The sequence below is a fragment of the Lagopus leucura genome, unplaced genomic scaffold (assembly GCF_019238085.1).
Source record: "Lagopus leucura isolate 7727_CA_CO unplaced genomic scaffold, USGS_WTPT01 Super-Scaffold_100002, whole genome shotgun sequence".
Classification (NCBI taxonomy): domain Eukaryota; kingdom Metazoa; phylum Chordata; class Aves; order Galliformes; family Phasianidae; genus Lagopus; species Lagopus leucura.
This window is the reverse complement of record NW_024962263.1, coordinates 6960719-6987731: the sequence shown is the minus strand read 5'-3', so window position 1 is coordinate 6987731 and position 27013 is coordinate 6960719. Positions and strand designations below refer to the sequence as shown.

The window sequence follows — 27013 nt, the reverse complement described above, 5'->3', positions numbered from 1 at the left end:
GCTCAAAATCGTTTGAATTCCCAGGATTCCTGAGCGAGTGAACTTTCATCAGGCAAGATATTTATTAGTAGTCCTGTTCATTTAGCAAGTTGGAGCTGTGAGGCCACCCCTTCCAGGCCACTGGCAGTGTTTGTAGACCCTTTGGTTCCAGAGGAAAAAATGCTTGTTTGGTTACTTGGGCCAACATGCTTACTTGTCTCTTGGCTTACAATCTCAGCAGTTAGTGGATAGGAGATAACGTTTACATGTGGTATGACCTGATTTGTACGTTTGTTTGGGAGGAAAAAAAAAGTGCTGAAGTACTGCAAATATTCATTTTCATGTTGTATTCAAACTAATGGGATCTTTGTGCCAAGATTATATAAACTGCAGTGTTGTCTGCAACTTGCCACATGATCTCAAATTTTGGAAGTTTATTGCAGGCTTTTCAAGCAAGAGGAAGGAGTCTATGTGCTTGATTAGTAGAAGATCCAGCACTTGAGCATGATGTCAGAACCTGGTGTTGTAAAGCCCCATACTTAACTTTTTCTTGATGTGATATTAATACTTAGAATTGCAAGTAGTGTTGCTGTTGTAGTCACACAGATGAAACCCTATCTGGATGAGGAAGAAGTTAAATTTGGCTTCTCTATTTTTGTGCTTAGATCTTGGCAGTAGCATGACTGTTGATAGAAAACAGGTTTTGGCTTCTATGAGCTTGTCTATAGGAAAGCTGATCATCTCCCTGTTTGTATTTAGAACCATCCACGAGTAGATCAGCACTGAACTTTTCGGTTGTGTTAACAAGGCCGTCTCTGCATCGGAGCCATTTGAACTGTACCGTGTTAGATTCTGCTGTACCACCTTGTCAGCCCTCTACATCTTCTACACTTGGCATTGGCAATCCTGGACTGTCTCTTGTAAAAGAAATAAAAGATTCTACCTCTCAGCACGATGATGATAACATCTCAACAACCAGTGGCTTCTCCTCTAGAGCATCTGATAAAGGTAATTTTCATACTTTCTTTTAATTTTTAGTTTTGTTTTTACATAACGTGAAGTACTTTGCATTCGTTCAGATTCCTCATCAACTTAGTAAAATAAGTGAATGTCAGCTTTGGAAGTGAGAATTGAATTGAATTTTTAGTGTTTTAGAAGTATTTGTTTCAGTCAACATTTTAATAGAATTGTGCTCGGAAGTACATTTATGAGACCTTGATGTTACAAAAAAATCACTGCTGATTACCTACTTTCAGCTAGTTGTATGTAGATTTTGAACAGTGGTTCAAAATGAGGTGGTAGCAAATGAAAGTGACTTGTTCTGGCTTGACAGCTGGGTTGATCACTTGCAAGAGGGACTCAGTGTCCAACAGACAGCTAGTTAAAAGTGAGGAACTGCAGGTGACAAATGGAAATGCAGGTTGTTTTCTTGTATTTCACAAAGAGCAGATAAAGGAACCATTCTGACTGTGTTTGAGCTGCTTTTCTGGCCTTTCTTGAAAGAAGGCTTCTGCTGTCGATGCTGCCATGTTTTATGCTGAGCTCACTAAGGAATGCACAGTATTTTAAAATAAAAAATGAATGTTGTATTGATGTAGATGGGTACCTGGGTCACCTCACTGTGAAAGGGCAAACAGCAGGTTTGCAGCTTTTTCTAGTACAGACAGGGATTGAGGCATTCTCAGCAAGTTTTGTGGAGTACATATTTTTGAAGTTCAGAGTAGATGTTGCCAGGATTTAGCAATATAACCTTTGCCTACTAGAGCATTCTGATGTGTCTTCATAAAAAAGTACATGGGAAACAAATTAACTCTGTTAGATCAGCCTCTGGGGAATCTTTCAGGTTTAAAACCTTGTGCAGTTTTGACCTATCTGGCCTCCAGCCTTTCACCAACACAAGAAAAACTGTGTGTCCTCACAGATGCACTGGTGTTATGCAGTTCCCTTTAATCTTGATATGAAAGAAAAAAAAAAAAAAAGACTTTGCATTGGAAACATAGAATTGGCTTCCTAAGATTGCTGAAAAGTAACTGTATTTGTGTTGAACAGTTTTCAAGTTCAGAATTGGTACTTGATTTTCAGACTGTATGTGAAATGGATCTGTTTAAAGAATGCTGAAGTCAAGGTTATTTTTTTGTATTAAAGAACTGAAGTCAGTGTGACCCTTAATCACAGGAGTTCTTTTTGTACTCAAGGCATTTACATCCAGTGTGTTTCTTTTTGGCAGATATCGCAGTTTCAAAAACCAATTCAGCACCACTGCTCTGGTCCACAGAAGCTGAAAGATCTCATTCCCTCTCCCAGCATTCTGCATCTAGTTCAAAGAAACCTGCATTCAATTTATCTGCTTTTGGAGCTCTCTCTCCTGTAAGTACCGCACAGTATTTATTTGAATCATTTTAAATGTGTGCCCATTTTACTAACCAGTTACCACACTGTGTTTCTGTAGTCGCTTGGAAACACTTCTGTCTTTAAGACAAGCCAGCTTGGAGATTCTCCATTTTACCCTGGAAAGACCACTTATGGTGGAGCAGCTGCAGCAGCAAGGCAGACAAAAGTGCGAATTGCTCCTTATCAGGTATGGGAAAAACAGCGTGGTAAGAAACAGTGGTTGAAATGCTAAAGTCGTGTACTGTAGCTTTCAGAGGAGAGCTGAGAATGTGGCAACAGCTCCTGTTCTCTCTCTGTCTGCAAGAGTAGAAATTTAAATGGCAATTGCTATTTAAATTATTTTCAGTAGGTATTATGTAAAGATTTGTTGTAATGAACAAGAATGACTGTTAAAGCTAGATGTTTGTAGTTGGGATTTCCTCTATTGTTAAGTCTTTAAAAATATTCCATTTGAGTGCCATTGTGTACCTCTAACTGTATCATGGTTAAATGACATCACGCAATTAAAACAGTGACAGCATAACATCAAAAACCTGTGTTTATAGTAGCAAAAGCTACAGTAGTCAGACCTGTCTGATATTTATCTGTAGAACTTACACAGTCATATCTACACTCATGCTATGAATAAATTGTATAAGGCTGTTCATTCTAAAATAGCATTGCAAATCTTTCATTCTACTACTGCCCAGAGAGGGGCATGCAGGACTAAATGCAATCTCAAGGTGAGCAGTAGCATTCTTTTTTATTTTGTTTCATATTGTTCTTGAAAAGAGTTATTTGCCCCAAAGAGTTCTGGGTGCTCTGAAATGAAGCTGTAAGTAAATGCTGATGGCTCTCAGTAACTAGAGTTGAATCAAAAATAAAAGTCAAATCAGGTTTGGTAGGAATGTATTTTAATCAAGATGCCCTTCATAAAAAAAAAATAAAATCAAAAGGGACTGGGAGGAAATTGAAACACAGTTTTCTGGATTTATTCTGGCAGTCCATTTCAGACATGGAACAAGGGCATTGTGATGCATGGGAAACCTTGAAAACTTGTTTTTAAAACTTCCTGCAAGCTGGGAGCCCTCTTTGATCAGTTATTTTAACTTTTTGCAGTGTAACTGTGGGTTACACCAAAAAGAGGAACCAAAAGATTAGGCTTTTAAAGGAGAGAGTAGCTTGCTTATTCCTGTTTGCTGTGGATTATAGCAACATAGTGGGAAGAGTCCAGAAGAGGGCCACCAAGATGATGGGGGGATTGGAACACCTCTCACGAGAAGAGGCTGAGAGAGCTGGGCCTGTTCAGCTTGGATCAGGGGAGGCTCAGGGAGGATCTCATCCATGTCTGTAAATCCTTGAGGAATGGGTGCCAAGAGGATGGAGCACTGGGCTCTTTTCAGCAGAGCCTCGTGCTGGGACAGCAGGCAGTGGGCACAAACTGGAACACTGGAGGTTCCATGTAGTTACCAGGGAGCAACTTCTGCGCTGTGCAGGAGATGAAACATTGATACAGGCTGTTCAGAGGCTGTGGGGTCTCTTCCTTGGAGATCTCTCTGAGATGCCTTGATGCAGGCTTGGGCACCCTGCTCTGGCTGTCCCCACTTGAGCAGGGGCTGGACTTGGTAGACCCAGAGGCCCCTTCCCAGATCAACCATTACATGATGCTGTGAGCCTTGCTGAAGTTTTTGTATGCTGTGCAGTCTGCTTCCTATCTTCACACTGTGTGATAAACACAATGTGGTTACACTGCCATGCTGAATTAAATTGTGGTGCAAGTTAAATAGTTTACTTCATTGTAATGTGTTCTGATCTGTTACTGTTCAAGTCAGAGCTTTATCTTACTAAACAGAGAAAAAGATTCGCAGCCTCCCCTCCTGAGTGAGAGGAAGAAGCAAGAGAGAAGTAAAACTAGGAATTCTTGGTTGTGGTTGTATGCACTGATTTAAAGATGGTACACTTGCACCATTATGAAACTCTTCAGATGTGTTGTCAGTCAAAGTGCTTTCTGCATCACAAGCCTTTGCTTCAGTTCTGTTTTTCTGATTACTGCTTCAGAGATGCTGGCACTCATAACATCTTCCATCTTTACTTTCTACACATATGGATTTCTTTTTTAGTTTTATCCCTTGTGCAAGATGTATTGGAGACCCAGTTCAACTGCTATAAACTCAGAATGTATTTTCATTATGTCTTGAACTCCCAGTGAATGCATTTTTCTCTGTTGTCAGAGAATGTTGGTTATGTTGTTTGTGTAGCCTAGGGACGTAAAATACATGTGTATTTAAATCAAAATTGAGCAGCATGACAATTACAATGTTGTTTTTTTTCAGACACCAGTAAGAAGGCAGATGAAAGCTAAACAAGCAAACGTGCAATCCTATGGTGTGACAAGTTCCACAGCGCGGCGCATCCTGCAGTCTCTGGAGAAGATGTCAAGTCCTCTGGCAGTAAGTGGCACTCCTTTTAATCTGCTTTATTTCATATACTTATAAAGCTTAGTACACGTGCCAGTAAAGAATGAAATTCTTCCCTATGTTGGGCCCTGTTTAATTTATTGATTGTTTTTTCCATAGGACGCTAAAAGAATTCCATCTTCTGTTACCAGTCCACTGTCTTCTGTAAGTTGACCGTGAAACCCACGTATTTCTATTGCATGAAACCCTCTCTCGAGGGGTGGGGGGGAGGAAAGAAAGGATCTCTAATATTTAGGCTTTCTTCCTTTCCCTTAGCCTGTGGACAGAAGCGTGCTGGATATTACGGGCTTCCATTCCTCTCGAAAACAGGTAAGAACCAGTGATGTCTTAAACTGAGAAATCTTCTTTGCTTCAGTGCTGTCACAAGAAATTTGACCTCAGTGGCACTGTACACATGAGTACAAGTTAATGTTAGCATTACAGGTACAAATTCATATCTTGGTTGTGTGAAAATAGATAAAAAAATGTCATTCTACCTGCACTAAATGAAGAGCTGTGAAGATTACTTAGGTTAAACATTTATGTGATCTTTGTGTGGTGGTGTCTTGATATGTCAAATGAACAACTTTTCTAGAACACATAAAGTAGTTTTGTCTTGTCCTTCATCTTGGAGTGAAGCTGTGTGTTAAAATTCCTGTTTGGGAAAGCTTGATCTTGAAGTGATCACAGATAGCAAAGTAATGATCAAGTGGTCATATAGATTTAATGCAGGCTTCTGTGTTGATTCAGGTGCAGAAAAGGAGTACTTCTGTTTATTATCACCATCCAGATAATGAAAATGAAAATTGTTAATTTCTGTCCTTTATATAATCCCTTGATTGGATGTATAATTAAGTTTACAGTCACTTCAGAGTTTACAAACATCTGAGACTTCCTGCACCTTCTCTTTTCATGTGTGCTAAATTATAAGATTACAGAAAAGTAAAGTACAGCATAAGTATTACCCAATTAACTACAAACAGATCTGGTGTGAATTCTCAGTTAAATTGTAGAACCACACCTGTGATATGGCATTAAGAAAGATCTGCCAGATTTGCAACAGAGAGCTTGAAGTTGTCAGGCAGTAAACGAGTGTTGCACACAGCTGTCACTGGGTAAAAGGAGGTAGATTGTCTATTCATAATGCTAGGATTCATAATGTTTGGCAGAAGAGTAGCCTGTGATGAAAAGCAATTATTTGCAAGGGACGTGGCTCTCTGTTTTCCTGCTGAAGTGAGCGTATGGTTGACAGAACTCTTGTATGCTCAGGCAAAACTTTCGCAGTGGGTAGCAGTGATGTATGTGGTATTCCACTTATTTCAAGGATCTGCACTGGACAGAATAGCTCTTGGTGTACTAAACAGCTAACTGGGCAATTTTTATTTACTTAAGTCATTTACTTTTGAAGCCAGCAATGAAACTATTCATTCAAAGCAGAATTGTGAATTTAAACATGTTTTAGTCAGCGTTCAAATAATTCTTAGAAAGATGCATTTTTAATCACATTATAGGCAGTCAATTTTATTACCAGGTGTTGGGAGAAGTTAAAGTTTAGTGTGACATTTTCTGTTCAGATGAAAGAACAGCAAACTTTGTAAGACTGATTCTTCTGTTCATTAAGACTGTGGATGGAGCATTTGGTAAATCTCATAGCCTCTTGAGCTTGCTTTCTGTTTGACAGTTCAGTGAAGTCAGTTTTGCAGAGCATTCAGAGCTTTCTGTTAAAAAAAAAATCAGCTCTGGTCTGTGAAAATACTTTGAACGGGGAAATTAAACTAGTACTTTAAGTGTACTTAGTACAAATCTAAAATGTTAGATGACGTTTTAGTGAATGAGATTATTTTAAGGTTATTTGGCAACCTTATTTTTTTTAAGTGCTCTAGTGTTTATTTGGCTTTGAAGGAGGAAAATGTAGGTAGTATGAAGCCCAGAAGGCTCTATCAGTTGCTTAGTGCTTTGAATGATAGATCAGTGGATTAAGCTAGTAAAAAATATCACAGTGTAGGCAGAGGAAAAGAGAGGACTATTATAGGAACATGAGTTATTTTGGTTATGGTAGCGTGAATTGTTTTGTCTATGAAACTAACTGCCCAATTTTGAAATGAGATTTAGTCAAACTTTGGCTACTTCTGTGTAGGTTTCTGGGCTTTATCACTGTTTTTCTGATGATTTCCCTCTGTGAGTTGAATGCTTTTAGAATTTTTTAATGATTATCATTGAGTTCCAAGACTAATGGGATGTTTATAGTTCTGTAAATTGTTTTCATCCATAAACACTGCAGTTAAATTTGGTGGGTGCCAGAATAAATTGATTACTGCTTCCCTTTCTAAGATGGAATCTCACCATCCGCCTGTTCAAAAACTGGTGACACCAAAGGCAATCTCTCTGTCAGGAAGTCGGACCCAGTATTTTAAACCATCTCTGACTCCATCTGCTGATTCTAGCAAAATTCACCAGAGAGTAGATACAAAGCACAAAGTAAGTAAATTCTGCAGTCCTTACCTGCCTGGAATGTTTCTAACCAATTACTTTAACGAGATGCTCTTTCTTTGCAGAGTACAGATAGTATGCTTGAGATAGGCATGAAAGCAGTGGGAACTATTGAGCAAAGGTTCAGGTTTTCTGGATTTAACTATGTTTTTGGAATAATTAAGTGGCCTCTGGTGGTTTCACAATGTAATGATGTTCTGTAGGGTCAGGCTGTTTTCAGTGAAAGAATATTAAAAGACAGAAGCAGTGTTTTCCTTTTGTATCCTCCTGTACACAAAGTTGTCCTTGATGGAGCATGCTGATGTTGTGTGTAAGCTCTTCCAGGTGAGCTATGTGTTCCAACTGAGATTTCTGACAATGTGTTTGGTTATAATTCTTGATCCCTTTGGTGTAGATGGAGTCTCTGGTAAGTTTTCTGCAAAAACAAGAGCGGCATCTCTTTCTGAAAAACCACCACATTCCCAGTACTGGTCTGAATGGAAAAATGGCCAGGTGTTAAATCTGTGGACCTTCTAGGCAAGAGATGAAAGTGGGCAGTCATTACTGATTGGTTACTGCTTTGAAATCTCTTAATCTCTGTATTGTTCATCCAGCACAATCTTTCTTTAACAGAGTTCTAAAAAAGAGCATAGCAGCAACTGCTTGGGTTTGGTTTTTTTGAAGGGAAGGGTGTGTTGTGTTTTGATCTTTGATAAATGATATAAGTGAAGCCTTTTTAATGGGTTTGTAAATTAGCACTAGCTTTATTAAGAAAACTTGATTTGATTCCCCATCACACAATATGATTACCATTATGTTTTAATTACTTTCTTTAGAGAGTTTGACAAAGGTGATTAACTGTTCTGTCAGTTCATCCTCAATGCTAAGAGAAGCAACAGTACTTGTTTTAGCCCCCAAATTTAGCTGTACCTAGAATATTGAATTAGAGAACACAGTTAACTAGGTAGAGGTGTATTTAGTGGTATAAATTAAAAAACTAGAAAAAAAAATACAAAAAACAACACAATTCATTGTTTGCACTTTGTGTATAGTATGTATGTTCAGCTAAATCTTGAAATAATTTGCAGGAAGTGAAAGAGAAGAGTTTGCCTGAAGAACAGCGTGTGGAACCATCTGAAAGGTATGACAGATCTATTAATTTAAGGCTAACTTGAATGAAGAAAACTATCTCCTTTGTCACTGCATTCTGCCTGCAGGTCTCTCTGGAAACGCAGTAACAGTTCTAGTAGTGGGAACAAAAAATTTGTCTTTTGAGAGCTGTAAAGTCTAAATCACATTTGAAGATCAGTATAAGTTTGAGAAAATTTTTGTTTTTAAGAAAGGAAGGAAGATGAACAAGAATGAAATCAGATTATCAGGGATGTATAAGTAATGATTTTTTCCCCATGTCTATCTCCTTAGTAGGATATGAAGGTTGGAAACAAGGCATTTAATGTAGCAGAAATGCTAAGTCACACCTGAGGCAGTGATTGAGCACCTGGTGGGAAGGCAGGAGCTCAGGTACATGCAGTGCTCCTGAGTGACCAGAAGGGGTGTGGAGCCAGGATCCAACCCTTTCCAGGCCTCATTTAAGGGTTGGCAGTGGAGGTGAGGGTATCTTGCTGGAGATCCCTGCCTTCCTGAGGCCTTTCAAGGGCAAGCAGGTTTTTTCCTTTTTTTTCTGCATCCGTGGCTGCTGCATCTGGGCTCATCCTCCCCTGCTGCAGCCCAGGACTTTGCTACCCTGCTGTGTTTTCCATGGAGTTATAGCTTTACAGTTATGATGCTGTATCCACAGAAAGGGTATTTGCTATGGAGGCCTTTTTTCTTTAGGAAGTAAAGATAGTTTAGTTTTCAATTCAACTAAATCTCCAGTGTTAGAAATTTCAGTTTGGCAGATATTTTGTAGCTTATCAGTTTAGTTATTGGCAATGAAACCATTTATCCATCTCGCTATTATCTGGAGTAAGAGCCGTTAGTTTTAGTGATTTGTTTAGTCTAATTGCTTGAAGCTTGAAAGCTGGGTCCTAAAGGAATGATTCTTTGTGAAGGATTCTTTATAAGACAGAGTGGCGTACAGCTCAGGAGTGTGTTTGTTGTTACATCCTTTGGGTGTTTTTGTTTATTTGTTTGTTTGTTTTGAAATTCCTATCTTGGAGAAGTCATTTCTCTGCTCTGAATTAGCATGAAAACTAAGAGCTTCACAGAACCTTTTGAGGTCCAATGTGAGCTTGGTTCTAAAACAACATTCCCAGGGAGCTAACAGTTGGGATTGCCTTGAGGAGATTGTTCTGTGCCACATGGCTTACTTGGTTTGGGTAGGTAGAATGAGTTCTGCTCCACATAGCTCATAGTGTTTTCAATGAAGCTGGAGTGGAGGCGCTTCGCACTCTAACGTTATCTTGGGGCGTGGATTTTTCTCTTCAAACAACACTAACAGGACTGTTCAAAAGCCAAGCAATTCTTGTGTGGCCTGGGGCATTCTTTGGCTCACAAAAAAAGCCCAAACAAACCAACAACACCTCAACACTTTGATTTGGTGTCTAAAAGTTTGATTTCACAACAGCTGCCTTTTCAGGGGTGTGAGATTGGCTGTAAGGTTTTGGTATGAATGCAAAGAGGTGCTGGACTTGACTTGTGTGTTTTTTTTTTCCCCAAACAGTTCTAAATTGTTGTTTGCAGAAATCCGTTCTCCTCCTCCATGTAAAAAGGAGATTCAGAAAACATTCTGCATTTTATTTCATTCTCAGTGCTCATGGCAATGTTGCAATGTCTTTCTTTTTGTCCGTACAGTAGGTAGATGTTATTTTCTTTCCTTTTTTTTTTCTTTCTCCCTTTTTGGAAGCCAGTCTTTGTGTGTCGTGCTGTAGATCAGGAACACAACACTGATATTCTGGCAAGAGTGGAATACTGGTTAAGCTATTTTCAACCTACCAAAGGCTATTTGTTCTTTAAACTTGGCTGGTTGTAGGATGGATTTACTCGAAGACTGACAAATGTCTTTGCCCCTTGAAGCTGATATGTGTTAGGAGAAAGAATAATAGACTCTTATGTGCAGGCTATAGTTGTCTGAATAAAGATCTGTTTTGACATAAGGCTTTTTTCAGAATTCTGATTGACTGACAGTTTGGTTTACAGAAAAGCCTGAGCGTATGGCCTTAGGGATCTGGCTTCCTCTCAGCAGTTACAGTGCTAATCAGACTGCTTTCAAGTGTCTGACAAGTTTACACCAGTTCTTTTCTTCAGTCTTCCAGAAACTGGACTTGGTGTCTTCCAATGTGATCTAATATAATTAATTCTTTAATGACTGATTGGATAAGCTTTGATATAATGATTTTTTTTTTCAGGGATATTTCATTTTGTTGCCATATTACTTCTGATGTTATTCTTTATTTCACTTCTGGCTTGTGATGTGGTTTTTTCTTTTTCTTCTCTTAGCACTTGCATTAGGAAATCTTTCTGGTTTTGATCAAGGCTTTCATAACAAACAGAGAAATGCCTTTGTATGCATTACAAAAGGGATCTGTGTTGGTGTCTGAAAAGAATTCTGGAATGTTGGCACACCCAAACACCTCTGCCGTTCCTTCTGATGGCCACATAAAAGCCTGAGCTGCTTCTGAAACTTCTGCCACATTATCTTACCATCTTGAGGGCTCTCTCTTCCATCAGAGCTGTTGGCAGTGTTTCCCATGTGTGCATACATACACTCTGTGTATTTTTGTCAGTTGTTCTTTATATCCTTGCAGAGTTAATGTTCATCCCAGAATTGGAGAGCCAGTCCATGCCTGAGCTATCTAAAAGAAGCGTTAGAAATTATCAATATGAATCAGCTCTTCTATTTCAGGTCTTCTGGCTTAGTCATCATTCCCATATGGATGTTGCAACTTCGTATGTCATTTTCCTAGCTTTTTTTTTTTTTATTATTTTATTTTAAACTTGATGTTCTAAATAGCAAAAATTGTATTACCAGCATTTAGGAACTTATGAAGCAGCTTTACTTTTTTCCTGATTCTGATTAACAAGTTTCAGTTCTAGGACTGATGATGGCTATAATAGCTTGAAAATAAATTGATAACTTTTTCTTCTCTCTTTTTTCTTTTTTTTAACCCCCAACCCATGTGTTGTTATTCTGTGCTAGCAATTTGACCTACCCCAAATTCAGTACTCCTGCATCCAATGGTCTGACTTCAGGAGGAAGTGGTGGTGGCAAGATGAGAAGGGAAAGAGGGGTACACTACATATCAAAGTCTGGACAAGAACAGGTAAGTGACTTTTCCATTGATTGCTGTCTTTGAGATGACTGAAGTCTGTCAGTTTTATTACCTCACAGTGAATTATAAGAATGCAGCCTTAGGTTTGTGGGTTTTTTTTTCTTGTGGGCTTCAGAGCAAGCTCCTGTTTACTTACTCTGTTTGAGCCTTGCTATGTAGCTCTGAAATCTGTAGTTCTGCTGTACTGGAGATTCCTTGTGCTATAAAGTTTCCCACCAGCAGTTAAATGAATGAGTCCTAAGAACAGGAATGTTTTAGTGGAGATTTGATTCATTTCTGTACTGCAGTGATCCTTGAAACAAGTGCCAAGTACGTAAACAAAGCGTACTGAATTTATTGTTTCCTATTTACGTCTCGTAGACACGTGGGCCAAGAGTTCATAAGAGAATTAGAAAATGGTGTTCTGCACGTCTGCTAATGATAACTTAGCATTTCTGATACTTACTCAACTTGTTGTGAGGGGTTTTTTTTCTTGTTCTAAAACTGTAGACACAAATACTCAAAAGATGATTTTCTGATTGGATGTTATCTGAGCTGCCTGTAACTGTATCTGTAGTGTTAGTCTTTAAGTTGGTCTTTCAGCTGATGCAATATAAAGAAATCATTAACAATGGAGTATGTATGTGTAATTCAAATAAAATAGTGATAGAGATAAAACTAGCTAAGTTCTGTAAACTTTCCTAATCAAAATAGTGAAACATTGTAAGTCATAGGATACACTGAATGTCTGTGGTACCAATTTATCTCTCTGCTTAGTTGTTCGTTTCTATTTAGATCTTGGTGCTTCTGTGCAGATTGTGATTAGGTTGGTAGTTCTCATTTAAACCCAAACTCATCCAGTCTTGGTTATCAAATAGCTTAAAAGGCAAGAACAAACCCAGTTCTTTTTAAGATGTACTGATTTGTGATTTGCATCCTCATACATGGCTGGATTTATCAGAGTACGGTCTTCTGTAGCTTTCTTTGCAGGCATTTTCTGTTTTGTTTGTGTACTGAACCCACATACCTTAAATGTTACATTTTTCTAAATTCACTGTTGTAGTGGCTTCAGAAATTTGAGCAGCTGCCCTGTCCAGTACTGCAAGAACACTTTCTCATTTGTCTTGAGAGTTTAATATTAAAGGAAGAAATGTGAGGATATTTAGAAATGGTGATGTTTCTTTAGAGCATTAATGACTAAAGCATAGAAAACAGCAACAAAAAAGTCTGATCTGTACCTCTCTGTTCTGCACGGGTAACGATTTTGAGGTAACTCCAGTATTCTTACTGGGCTAGTGGTGAATGTGATGTAATGTGAAAGCAGGCCTGCCATGAATTAAAATGACTGCACAGACTGAGATGGGGAGATTAGGAATCCCTTTTGAAAACTTGCTTTCTCTTAATCTGTGTCTGTGTTACTTTTATTGTTTAATTTTATTAAGAAGTGAGAGCGGAGCAGGATGAGAAAGTAGCATGTTTTGTAAAGGGAAAAATTTTAATTTACAACTCTAGGAAGTAGAGGAACCGGTACTCCCGAAAATATCCCTGCCCATCAGTACTGCATCACTGGCTCCTTTCAACTTCAGTTTTCTGACTAGCAGTACTGTCTCGTCGTCACCAAGCACTGTTTCCACATCAGTGATGAACAAGGTAAATCTTTGTTGTATGCTGTGAATGCTTTTCAGTATGAGTATATATCTGCTTTGTTGCAAGCAAACTTCTGTGGTACTCGTGGAACTAACCAGCATTAGTTCATACTGAGTTGAATAATTCAGAGTTGTATTCAAATTTGGAGAGAAAAATGCAGTTTTTTGATTGTCAGTCTTGAACTTGCAAACATCTGGTTAAGGTAACTGTATAACTGTGGAATTTCAGGGGGGTGGGATTTTATGCCAAGTTGTTCATCCTGGTTTTGGCAGGGATAGAGTTAATTTTCTTTATAGTTATAGCTGTGCAAAGTTGCCTGTCTGCAGTGAACGCAGTGTTGATAGCAGACCAGTGTTCAGCTGTTGTTGTGTAATGCTTATACAGCATCAAGGCCATTTCTGCTTCTCACGCAGCCCTGGCAGCAAGCAGGCCAAGGTGCACAAGGGCTGGGAGAGGGCTCAGCCAGGACAGTGTCCTGTGTGACCACAGGGATGAGCCATACCAATAGCATTGTGCTCAGCAGCAACACAGAGGGACAAAAGAGGGGATGTGCAGAGGCACAGCATTTGGTTTTCCAAGTGGCCATTGTGCTACTGTCTGATTCTTTTCCCTGCCAATGTGAAGGGAGTGACTAGCTGCCTACGATGGTTACACCATGACGTGAGGTTATTGAATGAGAGCTAGATTAAGTGGTCGTTCAAGCCTTGCATAGAACGAGCTTAGGGTGCAATAATTTAGATTAGTATAGGAAAATAAACGTTAATCAGTTCCAGAATAGTTGAGATAATTTTGCATTTTTTGAAGCAGGTATCTGCTTTAACCTGTCAAGGAAGTTCTTTAGTAGAGCTGAGTTTAGATATCTTCAATTTTCTGCTTTTCCATATGTTTAGACCTAAGTAGCATCTCATCTTTTTCTCTTGGTTTGTGTGATGTAGTTTTAAAGATGATGTCTTGTGTACTCGTTAGCAGACTTCATTTTATTTTATTGTTGCTTCCATCTGTGGATTAGAAATAACTAAAACATCAGATTTCTGAACTTCTGCAAAGCTTCTGTTGGATTCTGAATTCAGGTAGTTGCTGCTCTTAGATATAAACTTCTAATTCTTTTGAAAATACAGGTACAACCAACAAGTAATGTTGGCAGTCCTGTGTTCAGATTTTCATCTCCTATTGTGAAATCTACTGAGGCAGAAGTGCTACCTCCGTTGTCTGTAAGTAAAAGAAAAAAACTCAACCTTTTATCAGACCTTTAGTAGAATATTGCAGACCATTAAAACAGGGCTGTGCTAATGGGAAAAACGATTATGTAGGTTTCTGGCTTATAAGCAGTCATCCAGTATACCGAAAATTTGGAGGTTTGGTGTCAGACTTGTATTTGTGTGTGAATTTCATTACATTTCTTTAGTTTCAGACTCTGAAAAGCCTCTCTTTTTTGTAGCAGATGGGGTTTACATTCAGTGTTCCTGTTGTCAAATCGGCAGAGCGCTCTGGATGCAGCGATACAGCAGCGACGCCCTTCCTTACCCGCGGTAACTGCAACTTTAGCACTTCACTTCTGAAGTGCAGGTCTTCTTTTTTGTGTTATTAAATACTGAATCTCTTCTTTCTGAGCATGCTAGTGATTTCAGACAGTGTTGGGCTTCTGCAGTATTTTTTTTTTTCAGTGACAGATCTGCTTTTACAAGGTGTAACTAAAAACTGTAAAGCAGGTTGAATTTTGAAGATTGTTAGATTCAGGAAAGTTGGAAGTTCTTGTTACTGGCAAAAGTGGGTGTATTCTGTTCTAATTGGATTGCATCATGAAAGATGTTTTTGTTTTCTCTTGTTTCTGAAGATACCAGCGCTGTAAACAGCATCAGCAATAAAAAGGAAGAAAAAGAAGAGTATGATGGTCCCTTCAAACCTGCAAAGGTCTTAAAGGAAGGGAGTGTGTTAGACATTCTAAGAAACCCTGGTGAGATAATGAACTTCTTCTTAAAAGATACAGCAGAAAAAATGCTTACATGGATTTAAAAAAGAAAAAAAAAAGCTTATGTCATGGTTAATGCAGTATCAGCTGTAAATACAAATGTAGGAAAGCACTGTGTTAAGTGCTACGTCCGTTAGGATGAATCTGCCCCTTCTGAGTGGTTTTTATTGCTGAAAGTAAAACTGCACCTTCAAAACCAGATGGATTACATCTCTGTTGTGCTAGGATGTAAATGAGTTATGAAAACAATCAAATAATCAGCGCTTGATTTGAAATAAGTAAACTTTATGGAATTGAAAAGGAAATGTTTGTAAACCTCAGCATTCCTGTCCCACTTTCAACAGTCCTGAAAATATAAGTATATATTTAAAAAAAGAAAGAATAAGGGATTCCATTTCTAAATATGTTGCAAAAGCTGCAAATCTTTGGGCCTTAAATTGTAATTTTTTTTTGTACTGGAAGGAGCTAAGTGGGAGAAAATTCCTTTGTTTAAGGAAAGACCTCTGAATGAAGTGACTGTCACTTTCTTCTTCAATTTAAGAGAAGCAGGATCTACATCCACACTGTTCAAAGGCTTCATTGCTGGCTAAAAAATAAGCCAACGACACAGTATTTATTTTAGCTTTACAGGCAACTTGAGCTGCTACTGAAGGTGCATTTCCTTTACTGTATCTTTGTTAGTAGCTTCTGTTTTCTGTTAGAATTGGCACCTTAAAGGAACAAGTTGGCCTGTGTCCAGCGCACTTTAAAAGGAGATTATAAAATTGAGACAATTGTTCTACTGTCTTCTTGCTAATTAATATTCAGCACCTGTAGGGAAATAATCGTGCAGATTATTGTTCACAGGGCAAACTGCTGCACGGTTACTGAAGTGAATTAGAATAGTTACTACAGAAGGAATGGCTTCAGGAATTTGATTTGCTTGGGCGTGGTGTCTGAATGAAACTGAATTATTTCCAGTGCGTGATGGACAGTCAGATTTCAGTCAGCCACTGTTTGCTCACACGTGTCAACTAGTGAAAAAATTGATTTCAAACTTTACCTAAATTGAAGAGTTAAATGAAGCTTTCTGTTGTGTCTCAGTGCAGCATATGAAACTCAATCCCTTTAGATCAGATTTCCAGGGACTTCCTTTTGCACTCAGTCTGAATGTATATTTGTAACTGTTGACACTTGAGTTGAAATTTATGCCCTGTAGTGTCCTTAGTAACTCTGCTAACTGTAGTGAGGTACAGCTTTAACAGGAAGATATGTATATTTTTTTCCTCCTCCAGGATTTACATCTGTAAAAACACAATCCTCTGCATCTGCACAGCCTATCACAAGCACAGCGGTCTATACAAGGCCTGCAATAAGTAGTTTTTCTGCAGGTAAAGAGACCTCGAAACAAGCATCGTCGTATTGGCAGACTGATCCGTGTGACCCGTGTTTGCAGAACAAAGCCACAGACAGCAAGTGTGTCACTTGCCAAGCTGCTAAAGTGTCAACAGCTGAGAGTACGAAACAGACGATGAGCTCAAGTCCCAGTGGCTCCACAAAGGCAGCAGCCTCTCCAGTGGGGATGCTGGGCTTTGGAGACAAATTCAAGGCAGCGCCTGGAACGTGGGATTGTGATACTTGTCTGGTCCAGAACAAACCTGAAGCTACCAAATGCATAGCATGTGAGACACCAAAGCCTGGGATGGGAGTAATGCCTACTCTGGCATTGCCAGTGACCACAGAGAGCTCGGTGACTGTGACGTCCTCCTCCAGCAGCACTGACACCGCAGTCACTCTGGGCTTTGGAGACAAGTTTAAGAAGCCAAAAGGCTCTTGGGACTGTGCAACATGCTTTGTATCAAATAAGGCAGAAGATAGCAAATGTGTATCCTGTCAGTCCGAGAAACCAGGTATGGCCTTTTTTTTTTTTTTTTAACCTCCTGTTAAGAAAACCTGCTGTTTCCATCTTAGTCTGTGGTTTCTGTTATGGAGTTAAAAAAAAAAACAACAGAAAAACATGGAAAATGTTTTGAACAACACAACAGCCAGATGTGATTGGTGGATTAGTGCCTGTCTGCAAGAATGACTACAGGCACTTTCAAGGTGTCAGCCCAGGTTCCAGCCTATCCCATTAATTGAACTGATTGTGCAGTGTGTTAGTACAGAGCTGAGTCAAAGCAAATACTCCCTGCATTGCTGTTGGTGAGGAAAGATGTCTGAACTGGGTGGCTTAATTTAAGAACTATTCACTGATTTTTCACCAGAAAAAAATGTGAAGTCTGTAGAAGGAGTATAAAAAAAAAAACAAAACTGTTTCAAAAAAGTAAAAATCATATTTACAAACCACGGTCAAAAATATCTCCACTCACCTCTTGTATTACATGAAGGGAGATAGGAAGCTGGATTTCAAGACTGTGTTGTCCTAACTAGTCTTCTTTAGCTAAAACAAAACCTGATGTCCAGGTATCCCAGTGAAGGGCAGTGGTAGGCTTCAAGAACACAGGTAACCCACTGGGTTCTTCATTCTGGTTCTGGATTGTCACCCTCTATTTGACATTGTAAATGTCTTGACTCTACACATCATTTAATATACTAATATGTCAAAAAACACATTTTCAAATATATTCCTGAAGAAAAAAAATAAGGACCAACTAGATTTTGGTTTTGTGATCATCCTGTACAATAAAAGTGAAATTTCATCAGGTAAGATAATGCATTTCAGGGGGAGCTGATTCTCTTGGAGAGCCTCTGAGAACCTTTATCTGAAACTGCAGCTGTTGCAAGGAGGGATTTTGAAAATGCAGGGCTTACTGTTATCCTCCTGGTGGAGGGAACTGCATGGATATGTTACATCAGTGAAGGGGAAGAGTGTTGAAAATAAGATGAGGATAAAATCTGCTGGGTATACCATGAAAGAGAAACCCTGCCTTTATTGTTTCAAATACAAGGGTGTTTTTTTTTTTTTTTTTTTTTTTTTTTTTTTTTTTCCTCCCTTTTAAAAGCTGCCCTCAGTGATTTAAAACAGTTGGAGTGAAGATGTCAGTGTGATGCTTTTTGCCTTCTGGGTGGCTGCTTCAATCCTCATGCTTGTGGAGCTACAAGTTTTCTGCCGCAGCATCAACTATTCCTTTGCAGGGAGAAAAGTCAGAAGGAAAGCAATGTCTTTCAGGCCTCTTTTATGGAGGTTTCTGCTGCTCTTGATGACAGTGCAGCTTGTGTGCTGAACAGAGCTGCGTGTCTGGAAGCTTTGGGTTCCTTTCTGTTTGTTTCATGATGGTATAGTTTCCAACATGTCTGACTTTGGAGATAAATCAATCTGCTAAATTCTTAGCTTCACATCACTTTACACTCATCACCGATTTGTGTGTGCTAACATTGGCTATGGGTTACTTGTGTCAGCAGAAATTATTTTTGTAAGTTTAGTTGATAAGAATACCCATGAATTACATCTGAAATGGGCTGTGTTGTTGAATGGTATGAATAGCTGTTGTTTGATGTTTCACTGTTACACCTGTCTGATTTGTAAACCCGAGAGCATTTGAGGGGTTCTTAAACTTCGTGTTCACTTTATAACTCAAGCAGAGTGTTTAATTACTGCTTATCTCCTAGGGAGTTCAGTGCCTGTGACCAGCAGCAGTGCGTCTGCATTTGCTGCTCCTTCTGGAGAACTTCTGGATTTAGACAAATTCAAGAAGCCTGAAGGAAGCTGGGATTGTGAGGTCTGCTTGGTCCAAAACAAACCGGAGGCCACAAAGTGTGTAGCCTGTGAAAGTGCAAAGCCAGGCACCAAAGCAGAGTTCAAAGGTAATACTGAGTGGTTAAAATGAGGATGTGCATTCTGCAGTTTGTTTTGCTTTGACTTTTTTTAAAGCTCAGTTAGTTTTTTTCCTTAGAGCTATGGCAGGTCTGTTCATTTTTTCCTGTAGGAGTATTGTCTAGATAAGGTCACGTGTATGTTTCCACACATTTTCCCAAGAATAAATGTATGCTTTTTAGAGAAAAGCCTTTTTTAACAACATGTTTGTTCTTACATGATGTTCATTTGCAGTTTAGACAAAAAGTGTAATAATAATGTAATGTGTATTACATCTAATACCAGTGCACATCTGAAAGCCAAGCAGCAGACAGAAAAATACCATTGTGAAAAGGTTTATTTAGAGAGAAGCGTGAGGGAATTTTGTTTTCTGTTTTGATTTTGGGTTGTTTTTTGTGTTTTGTTTTATTTTTACAGTTCTGATTGGGAAGTTTGGGACTAGAAACTCGCTAAGTAGCTGAAGCCTTCATGTGCCACAGATGTACCATAGAGTACAAAGTAAACGTTATTTCTTACTTCTGCAGGTTTTGATGCTTCTGCTGTGTCCACAAGTGCTGCAATGCCATCATTTACATTTGGTGTTCAGTCATCATCCTCTGATTCTCAAACATCGAGTACCGCAGGAAGTTTTAAATTCGGAGAACAAGGGAGCTTCAAGTTTGGCATTGCATCTGAATCTGCATCTTCTAACGCTGCGCCTGGGGGATTCAAGTTTCCCAGCAGTTCTGGGAACTTCAAATTTGGAGTTTCATCCTCGGACTCTAAATCAGAAGAGAATAAAAAGGAAGATAAAAGTAACAATTTTACCTTTGGCCTTCCGTCTACAAGTAGTCCGGCTCCTTTAACGTTTCAGTTTGGGACAGCAAGCCTGGGACAGCAGGAAAAGAAAGAGCAACAACCAGTATTGGGAGGTTTCAGTTTTGGTTCAAGTTCTACTTCTTCCATAACTACCAATGAGAATAAAACCGCAGTCGCTGGCTTCACTTTTGGAACTGTGGCAGAAAATGAAGTTGCGTCAGCTTCTTTTGCATTTAAGAAACCAGATGAGAGAAAGGATGAAACTCCTTCAACCAAGGGAGGCTTCTCTTTTGGTAACGTGGAGTCGACACCTGCCTCGCAGTTTGTTTTGGGAAGGACAGAAGAGAAACAGGATTCTGTCAGTTCTGCTGCTCCGTTAGTGTTTGGGAAGAAAGCTGACAGTGAAGAGTCAAAGGCACAACCTGTCTTTTCTGTCGGGCAGTCTGAGCATACCAAAGAAGAAAGCACAGCAAAACCTATGTTCAACTTCAGCTTTGTTAAACCATCAGAGAAGGAAACCGAGCAGGCAAAGCCAGCTTTTTCATTTGGGGCCCAAGCCAGTACTTCAGGTAAGCAGAATATCTTTTGTCTTCAACTGTCTAAGTCCCTCAAATAGTACCTCTAAAGTCATAAGTTACAAAATCTGTAGGAGCTGATAGGTTCACATACTGGAGCTTTAGAAAAAGCTTAAGTACTGTATGTAGTGTAATTTCTGTTCCAGTTGTTGATGTATAGACAATTAGTAGCAATTCCTATTTCAATTTCAGTGAGTTTTAAGACTAGGTTTGGACAAGAAGAAAAGAAATCGTTGCACCTTAATGAATTTGTGTTGCATCCCACACGAACACAGATGTTTTGTATGGTTTCTGTGCTAGCACCATCATTGGTGGTAAAGTTTTTAGTGTGATGACGTAGAGGCTTCATGCTATGGTTTTCATAGTGAAGGGAGATCTGTGAAAGTTGTCTCATTCGTGTGTACTTGCAGCTGTGCTGCCGGGTGTACTGCTGCAGTTCTACTGCCACAAAGGTGTGGAAGTAATTAAGTAGATACCGCTCAGTTCTGTGTGTCTTTTATCTTCTGAAAGACTGGACTGAAAGATTTTAGTGACAATTACTGTGTGGAAAAATTCTGATTGTAATTCCTTGTTGTATGACTTACCATGGTGTAGAGAACAGAGTTCGTTACTAACTTCTGCTAACTTTGGAAGTAATAAGGGAAAGAACAAGGGGAATAAAAGCAATGCATAGGGTTGTGTTATTTTTAATCTTTGTAGTCTTACGATTGAGCTGCTACTGAGCAGATTGGGGACTGGGGGATTTGGTGGAGGGGAGGTTGTATTGTTTTGGCTTTTTTTCTCTTCCAGTTGAAGTTCTGGAGTTTGATTTAGTCATGGGAATTTGACAAAACACCTTGTGTAACAAGGAGACTTTAACAAGCCTTCTTCAACACAGTGGAGAGTTACTTACAAGTGGCATAGATGGAAAAAGGTCCATAACTGCTGGAAAAAACAGCAGTGGGAAATGAAGAACAGGGTCAGGTGTAATAATGAGAGAGCAGAAGCTTAGGGAAAGCTGAAGAATTATATACTTTAAAAAAAAACACCTTTAAATCTAAAATTGCACTCAGTACTTTGTGACAGCTTTGTAACAGAGGGCTGTTCTCCATGGCTCCCAAAAGCAGGTCTTGAAAGTACTGAAGTGCAGTGAGCTTAAGCCGTAAGAGCGAGGCTGCAGGATGATCAGCTTAGCTGGCTTTCGGGCTGTAGGCTCGGGGCTGTAACTTCAGGAGAGGCTACAAAAGAAACTGTTCCACTGTTGTTGTTTTGTTTTGTTTGTTTGTTTGTTTGCTGTGTTCTATTTAACAAACTATAGAAGTGTTATAGGTAGTTGACGTTGTTCTTCTTGGAGCATCTGAAAGATATTTTTGTTTGAAGAGATGTACTGGTTAAATCTGGTTATTATTATAGCCAATGCTTGGTGTCTGTAACTGCTAAAGCCTACAGCTGTGGTGGTGTCATCGTTCTTCACGGTTCTCCCATTCCATTAATTGTGAATGGCAGCAATCAGTGTATTAGATCTGGATCTTAAGTAATCCACAGTAGCTGCACAGTAGCTGAGGCATCAGTCAGTGTTTCTCCTTGTACAGCCTTTGGGACAGGGTCTCTGTTGCACACACTTCGGTGTTTGGCAGCGTTTCATGTTCTGTTCTGCCCCACAGATCAAGGGGCAGCAAAGCCATCCTTCAGCTTCTTGAGCTCCAGTTCCTCCAGCACAGCTGTGCCCACCACTTCAGCCAACAGCAGCAGCGTGTTTGGCAGCGTCACCTCTTCCTCCAACCCTGCGCCGGTTCCCACTCCCTTTGTGTTTGGGCAAGCCAGCAACACTGTGAGCAGCACTGCTTTTGGCAATTCTGCAGAATCTACAGCATCTCAGTCATTTGGCTTCTCTCAAGAAAGCAAACCAGCAACCACATCTTCCACCACTGGTGCAGCAGTTGCTCCGTTTGTCTTCGGTTCAGGAGCCAGCAGTAGCAGTGCAGCAAGTTCTGGCTTTACCTTTGGAGCCACGGCCACATCAAGTTCAACAGGTACGTTTAAGCAGGTGCTTTTGTTTTTGCTGTTAGGTCACAAAATAGGTAAGTGGAGCTGGGAAATAGTGTTTCATGGAGAACGTGTAGGCAAAACGTACGGAAAGAAGAGAAGTAGTGACTATTTACATTCAACAACATATAAACAATACTAATGATTACTCAGGTTTTCAGGCAGTCTGGGAAATACAGTTTAGGAATCAACTGGCTGTGCTGTTATTCTGTGCAGTGGACAATCCTTTACTGGCTTTCATTCACGTAGGAACTTGTCATTGTGAGAGTGAATTTCCCTCTTTTTGGTATCAATCCAGTGCTGAAGGTTAAAAGTCAGTGACAATTTCAGTTTTTTCTCTCCCGTACCTAAAACTATCAAGCACTGTAAATAACATCAAGATTTGTAATGAGCATCCTTCACAAGTGTATATCACAAACACAGTATTGATATATGCAACTGCTGCTTTGTAAAGAGTGACTTCTAGAGAGCATTATAGCCAGTCTTTCATTTTCTTGGTTACCTGAACACAGAAACAAGAATCTGGATATATTTTTTTTTCACGTTCTGTATGCATTAGCTCATTGAAATGCAGCATGAATTTAGCAGTATGGCACAAGGCTAAAGTTTCCAAATAATGTGTATTTCTGCCTAGAAACTGTTGGTAATAAAAATTAAACCTGTAAGGAAGCTACAACTATTCTGATCAGTTTCCTTAAACTTGTCATTCATGGGAATTAAATGTTATTTTTTGTATATCAGCAACAGAGAGAGAGCAGCCCTAAGTTACAGCAATCAGCAGATCAGTCTAAGCCACTAGCAAGTCAGGACTTCCAGCATCTCTTTGTTAGTAAACAAAGCTATCAAAAATCTTCATAAAAGTATTTAAATACCTTTTAGCCTGTCTTACCTTCTGTTTTCCTTCATGGAAAAACAGTCAGCCATTGTGTTGCAGAGATGGATATTTTTTCATTGCATGACGTCTGCTTAAATTGCATTAGATTACCAGTGCTATTTAGAATGTCTCTTTTTGCTCAGCAGCAGTGTGTGTGTTTGAAGTCACTGTTCAGTCATGGATTTTCTTCTCATTATTTCTGCTGGCCATGCAGAACCAAAGCAGCTAATTGAATGAGCTTGTTTTCTGTTACATGGAGGGACGGAATTATTCTGGTAGCTGAGTTAGGTCCCTGCAAGCCTGATTTGGTCTCCAGAAATTGATAATTGTAAACACTTGGATGAGGAAGGGGTGCAATTGCTTACAAGAGGAAAGATTTGCGTTCTCCCGATTCCAATAGCTGTATTTTGAATGATTGAAATATTAAAAATAAATGAATGAGTATTCTTTACCCGTGATATAAATAACTCTTAGTAAACACAGATCAGCATGTGCTATTCGTGGGAGTCTGTTTCTAGAACATGAATGGCTAACGGTAATTTGAGGCTAGACAACCAGTGTTTGAGGTGTATGTTGACTGACTCTTGAAAGCATGCTGTTTTTCATCTTTCTTACAAGAAAAGGTATAATTCCTATTATGAAGGAGGTACTGTTGTTTTACCTACCTGGCTGCAAACACAAGCTCTGTAACAAACGAAACAGCCCAGCACATGCTGAAATTGCTCTTCTTTTCCCTGAGGGTCGTCCTCTTCATTTGTCTTTGGGTCTGGGTCTTCAGCGCCTGCTGCTGGCCCGGCCTTTGGTGCCGGTCAGCTACCAGCATTTGGCCAGAGCCAGGGCCCCGGCCAGCCGAATGCTCCCAGCTTTGGATCCCTGTCAACAACGCTGTTTTCAGCCGGCCCTCAGCCTGCGCCTCCTGCCTTCGGCTCTGTGACGAGCAGCACTCAGCCCCCTGTGTTTGGACAGCAGTCGAGCCAACAACTGGGTTTTGGCTCCGGCACCTCCAGTGCTGGTGAGTGTTGACCATCCTCTTCCTTTCTGGTCTCACAGAGAGCTTGCTTGGTCGGTGGGTTGTTTTCCATGAAGTGCATCTGAAGTTTAGTGAGTGAGATGACTTCTGCCTTTTGCACATACTCAACTGTAAGAATTAACCTCCATAAAAGGGAGGACCAGAGATGTGCAGGTACACATAGGTTGTACAGACAGAGCAGAGCAGCAGAAGCGCTGCGCAGTTGTTTTGGGATTAGTTACAGAGTAGTTTTTAGGTTTTTTTGCCAACTTATTTGGATTGGAGACTTTCTTGTGTGAGATACATTGCTAATACTAGACCTGTATGGGCGAAAGCTTCATTTAAAGTTCTTTTTCTGAAATACGCTGGCAAGAATGATCCTTGCAATTTAAGTGCAAGACCTCTTCCACAGTAATAATTATTTTTTCAACTAAACACATTCATAGGTAAAACACTTGTATTTGATAACAGCATCAGATACGGAAAAGGGTTAGGGCCAGTTAGAAAAGAAAAGCCTCTTTTCTTCTCGGATGTTTTACAAAATACTCTCTGTTGAAAGCAGCCTGCATTTGTATTAATCAGTAATTAGTTGGCACACCGTGTCAGTTGCTCTTTCATTCTGTAATGAATGAAGTAGGAGTTTAAAGAGAAAAGTCCCCGTGGTTTGTCTGTGTTACTTTGATTGTAGGAACGGTTAATGTTATTTTCCAGACTGCAGTTACACAACAAAGTTTGTTTAAATGGTAAATCTAGATAATTCATTACTGCAATTTGAGACTTCATTGATATATTTCAGTGCAAGCAGGCATAAATTAATGGCAATACAGATAGCAGGAAACAGTTCATTAGCAGTGTGCCAGCAATCTTATTTAGAATCCCTTTATGATTCTCTACTGAAGCAAATGAAGTTTTTTAGTGTTGCTCCTGTGGTAATTTAGCATTTCTGGTAAACCTTCCACCCCAAGCTTTGCCATCTTGAGCAATGTGTGACAGAGGTAGAGGGAGGATGGTGAGGTTTTTGCTGGAAAGAATGAACTCAGATTTCATTTTCTTATTCCTTTCTGCTTCTGCCCCATCTTTCTTAGGTCCCGTATTCCAGTTTGGAAGTAGTACTTCTAATTTCAACTTTACAAGTAACCCAGAAGTATTTACTTTTGGTGCAAATCCCCCTGCACCAGCAGCACCGGTACAGCCTTCTGGCTCTTCAGGATTTTCATTCAGCCAGCCTCCAGCATTTACAGTGGGGTAAGAGACCATATCAGAATTTCACTTGAGCTTTTGGTAGTATCAGTGGACTGTGTGCAGCCTCTACTGATGTTAAATTGTGAGGTGCTCAGATGAACATTGGAATTTCTGTCTAAGCATGGCAGCTTTCCTCGCTCTGTTAGCGTGAGCAGCTACGTGAGCAGCGCTAGCTTGACAGCAGCCTAGTTCTCAGAAATACCATGCACCCATTGAAATGTTCTTGAAAAATAAGGTCTGCATTTAGCCACTGTGTGCTGCTTACCTGCTGAATGAGAGATTTAATTGCTTTTGGTTTCTGGAACTCTCTTCCTGTTCGTCATACGCTGTGTGTTGCCAGCTGCTAACTAGTGAGCCAGATGATAAAACAGTTGTTCTGGAGTATCTGCTCAGTGCTGCTACTGCATTGTCGACTATACTGTCCTAAACTCTGCACTGCTAATTTCTTTTGATAGGACTAATGGAAAAAATATTTTCTCTGCCTCTGGATCTTCAGTTTCCGGTCGGAAGATAAAGACTGCAGTTAGACGTAGAAAGTAATCGCCGATTGGTAAAGCAACTTTGAGAGCAGCTGCTGCCCTGCATTGTTCAGTTGTTGGGATCGTACCTCATGCTGGGTTAGCTGAAGTCAGATCTGCCTAAAGGAATATAGAACTCTGCTGCCCTTTCCTTCCCTCCCTCCTTTAGTTTTTTTGTAACAAGTAGAGTTGGCACCGGGGCCGTTCTCAAGCAAAACTATTTTAGAATCCAGCAAGTTACTTCTGTCACTGACTCGGCATGGTTCGGCTATAGAGATGCGCGCAGCCCGCGCAGTGAATGGCTTGTACAATACCTCTTCATCTGCACCGCTCCGTGCGCCCATCCGCGTTTACCGACGCCTCCGAAATGTAATTATACCAGTGAGGGGTTCTGTATAGAGTAGAGAATGTTGGTAACGAATGATTTCTATGCTGAGTTTGTGCCGGTGTATGTGTGAAGTGAGTGAGTTTGGGTGTATCGTGCACTAAAATTTTCTGATAGAGGAAGACTGATTACAGGACGATTCATGCTAAGGACTTGTTAGATCTGTAGTTCTCCATTTAATAATTATATGCTATTTCTATATTTTCATTCTTACAGCCCTTTATCACCTGTCTCGCCTTTGTTATTTTATTATGAAACGTGTAAATACAGTTTTGTTTCTCTATGTACTTTTTTGGCATAACAGATCTGTGAAATGGAAATTTTAATTTTGTGTGTTACGGCCATTTTTGTTTAGTATTGTCTCAGATTTTATTATGTAAATCCCATTATTCAAAGTTGCCTAAATCCATTTAGAAAATCTTTAAAATTGGGAATTCTTAAAGTAAGTTTATTGGCTTTTCTGATCCATTTTTGTTTGGACCAAAAACCAGTATTGTACAAAGTATTAAGTATATATTTTTATATTTACTGAAATGGACTGTGGTGACTTTGGATAATAAGGAAAAGTTTAATATTAAAGCCATGTTTATTACAGTATAATTAACATGTTAAACCATGGGATAAATGCCATCAATAAAAATATGAAATATTGTC

The 27013-nt window shown here is 39.6% G+C and overlaps 1 protein-coding gene across 1 annotated transcript in view; it reads left to right on the top strand.

The window, feature by feature from the left end:
- The window catches only part of NUP153 (nucleoporin 153), a 46648-nt gene extending 19635 nt beyond the window's left edge, over positions 1 to 27013 (top strand). Inside the window, exons 3-22 of the mRNA XM_042868627.1 lie at positions 739 to 987; positions 2207 to 2346; positions 2429 to 2557; positions 4683 to 4799; positions 4926 to 4970; positions 5082 to 5135; positions 7137 to 7283; positions 8363 to 8415; positions 11413 to 11536; positions 13037 to 13174; positions 14290 to 14382; positions 14610 to 14700; positions 15006 to 15125; positions 16415 to 17029; positions 18729 to 18923; positions 19458 to 20300; positions 21950 to 22318; positions 23945 to 24217; positions 25300 to 25459; positions 25912 to 27013. Of these exons, the coding sequence (XP_042724561.1) occupies positions 739 to 987; positions 2207 to 2346; positions 2429 to 2557; positions 4683 to 4799; positions 4926 to 4970; positions 5082 to 5135; positions 7137 to 7283; positions 8363 to 8415; positions 11413 to 11536; positions 13037 to 13174; positions 14290 to 14382; positions 14610 to 14700; positions 15006 to 15125; positions 16415 to 17029; positions 18729 to 18923; positions 19458 to 20300; positions 21950 to 22318; positions 23945 to 24217; positions 25300 to 25459; positions 25912 to 25996 (4040 nt within the window). The 3' untranslated portion in view covers positions 25997 to 27013. The remainder of the gene's footprint in view (positions 1 to 738; positions 988 to 2206; positions 2347 to 2428; positions 2558 to 4682; positions 4800 to 4925; positions 4971 to 5081; positions 5136 to 7136; positions 7284 to 8362; positions 8416 to 11412; positions 11537 to 13036; positions 13175 to 14289; positions 14383 to 14609; positions 14701 to 15005; positions 15126 to 16414; positions 17030 to 18728; positions 18924 to 19457; positions 20301 to 21949; positions 22319 to 23944; positions 24218 to 25299; positions 25460 to 25911) is intronic.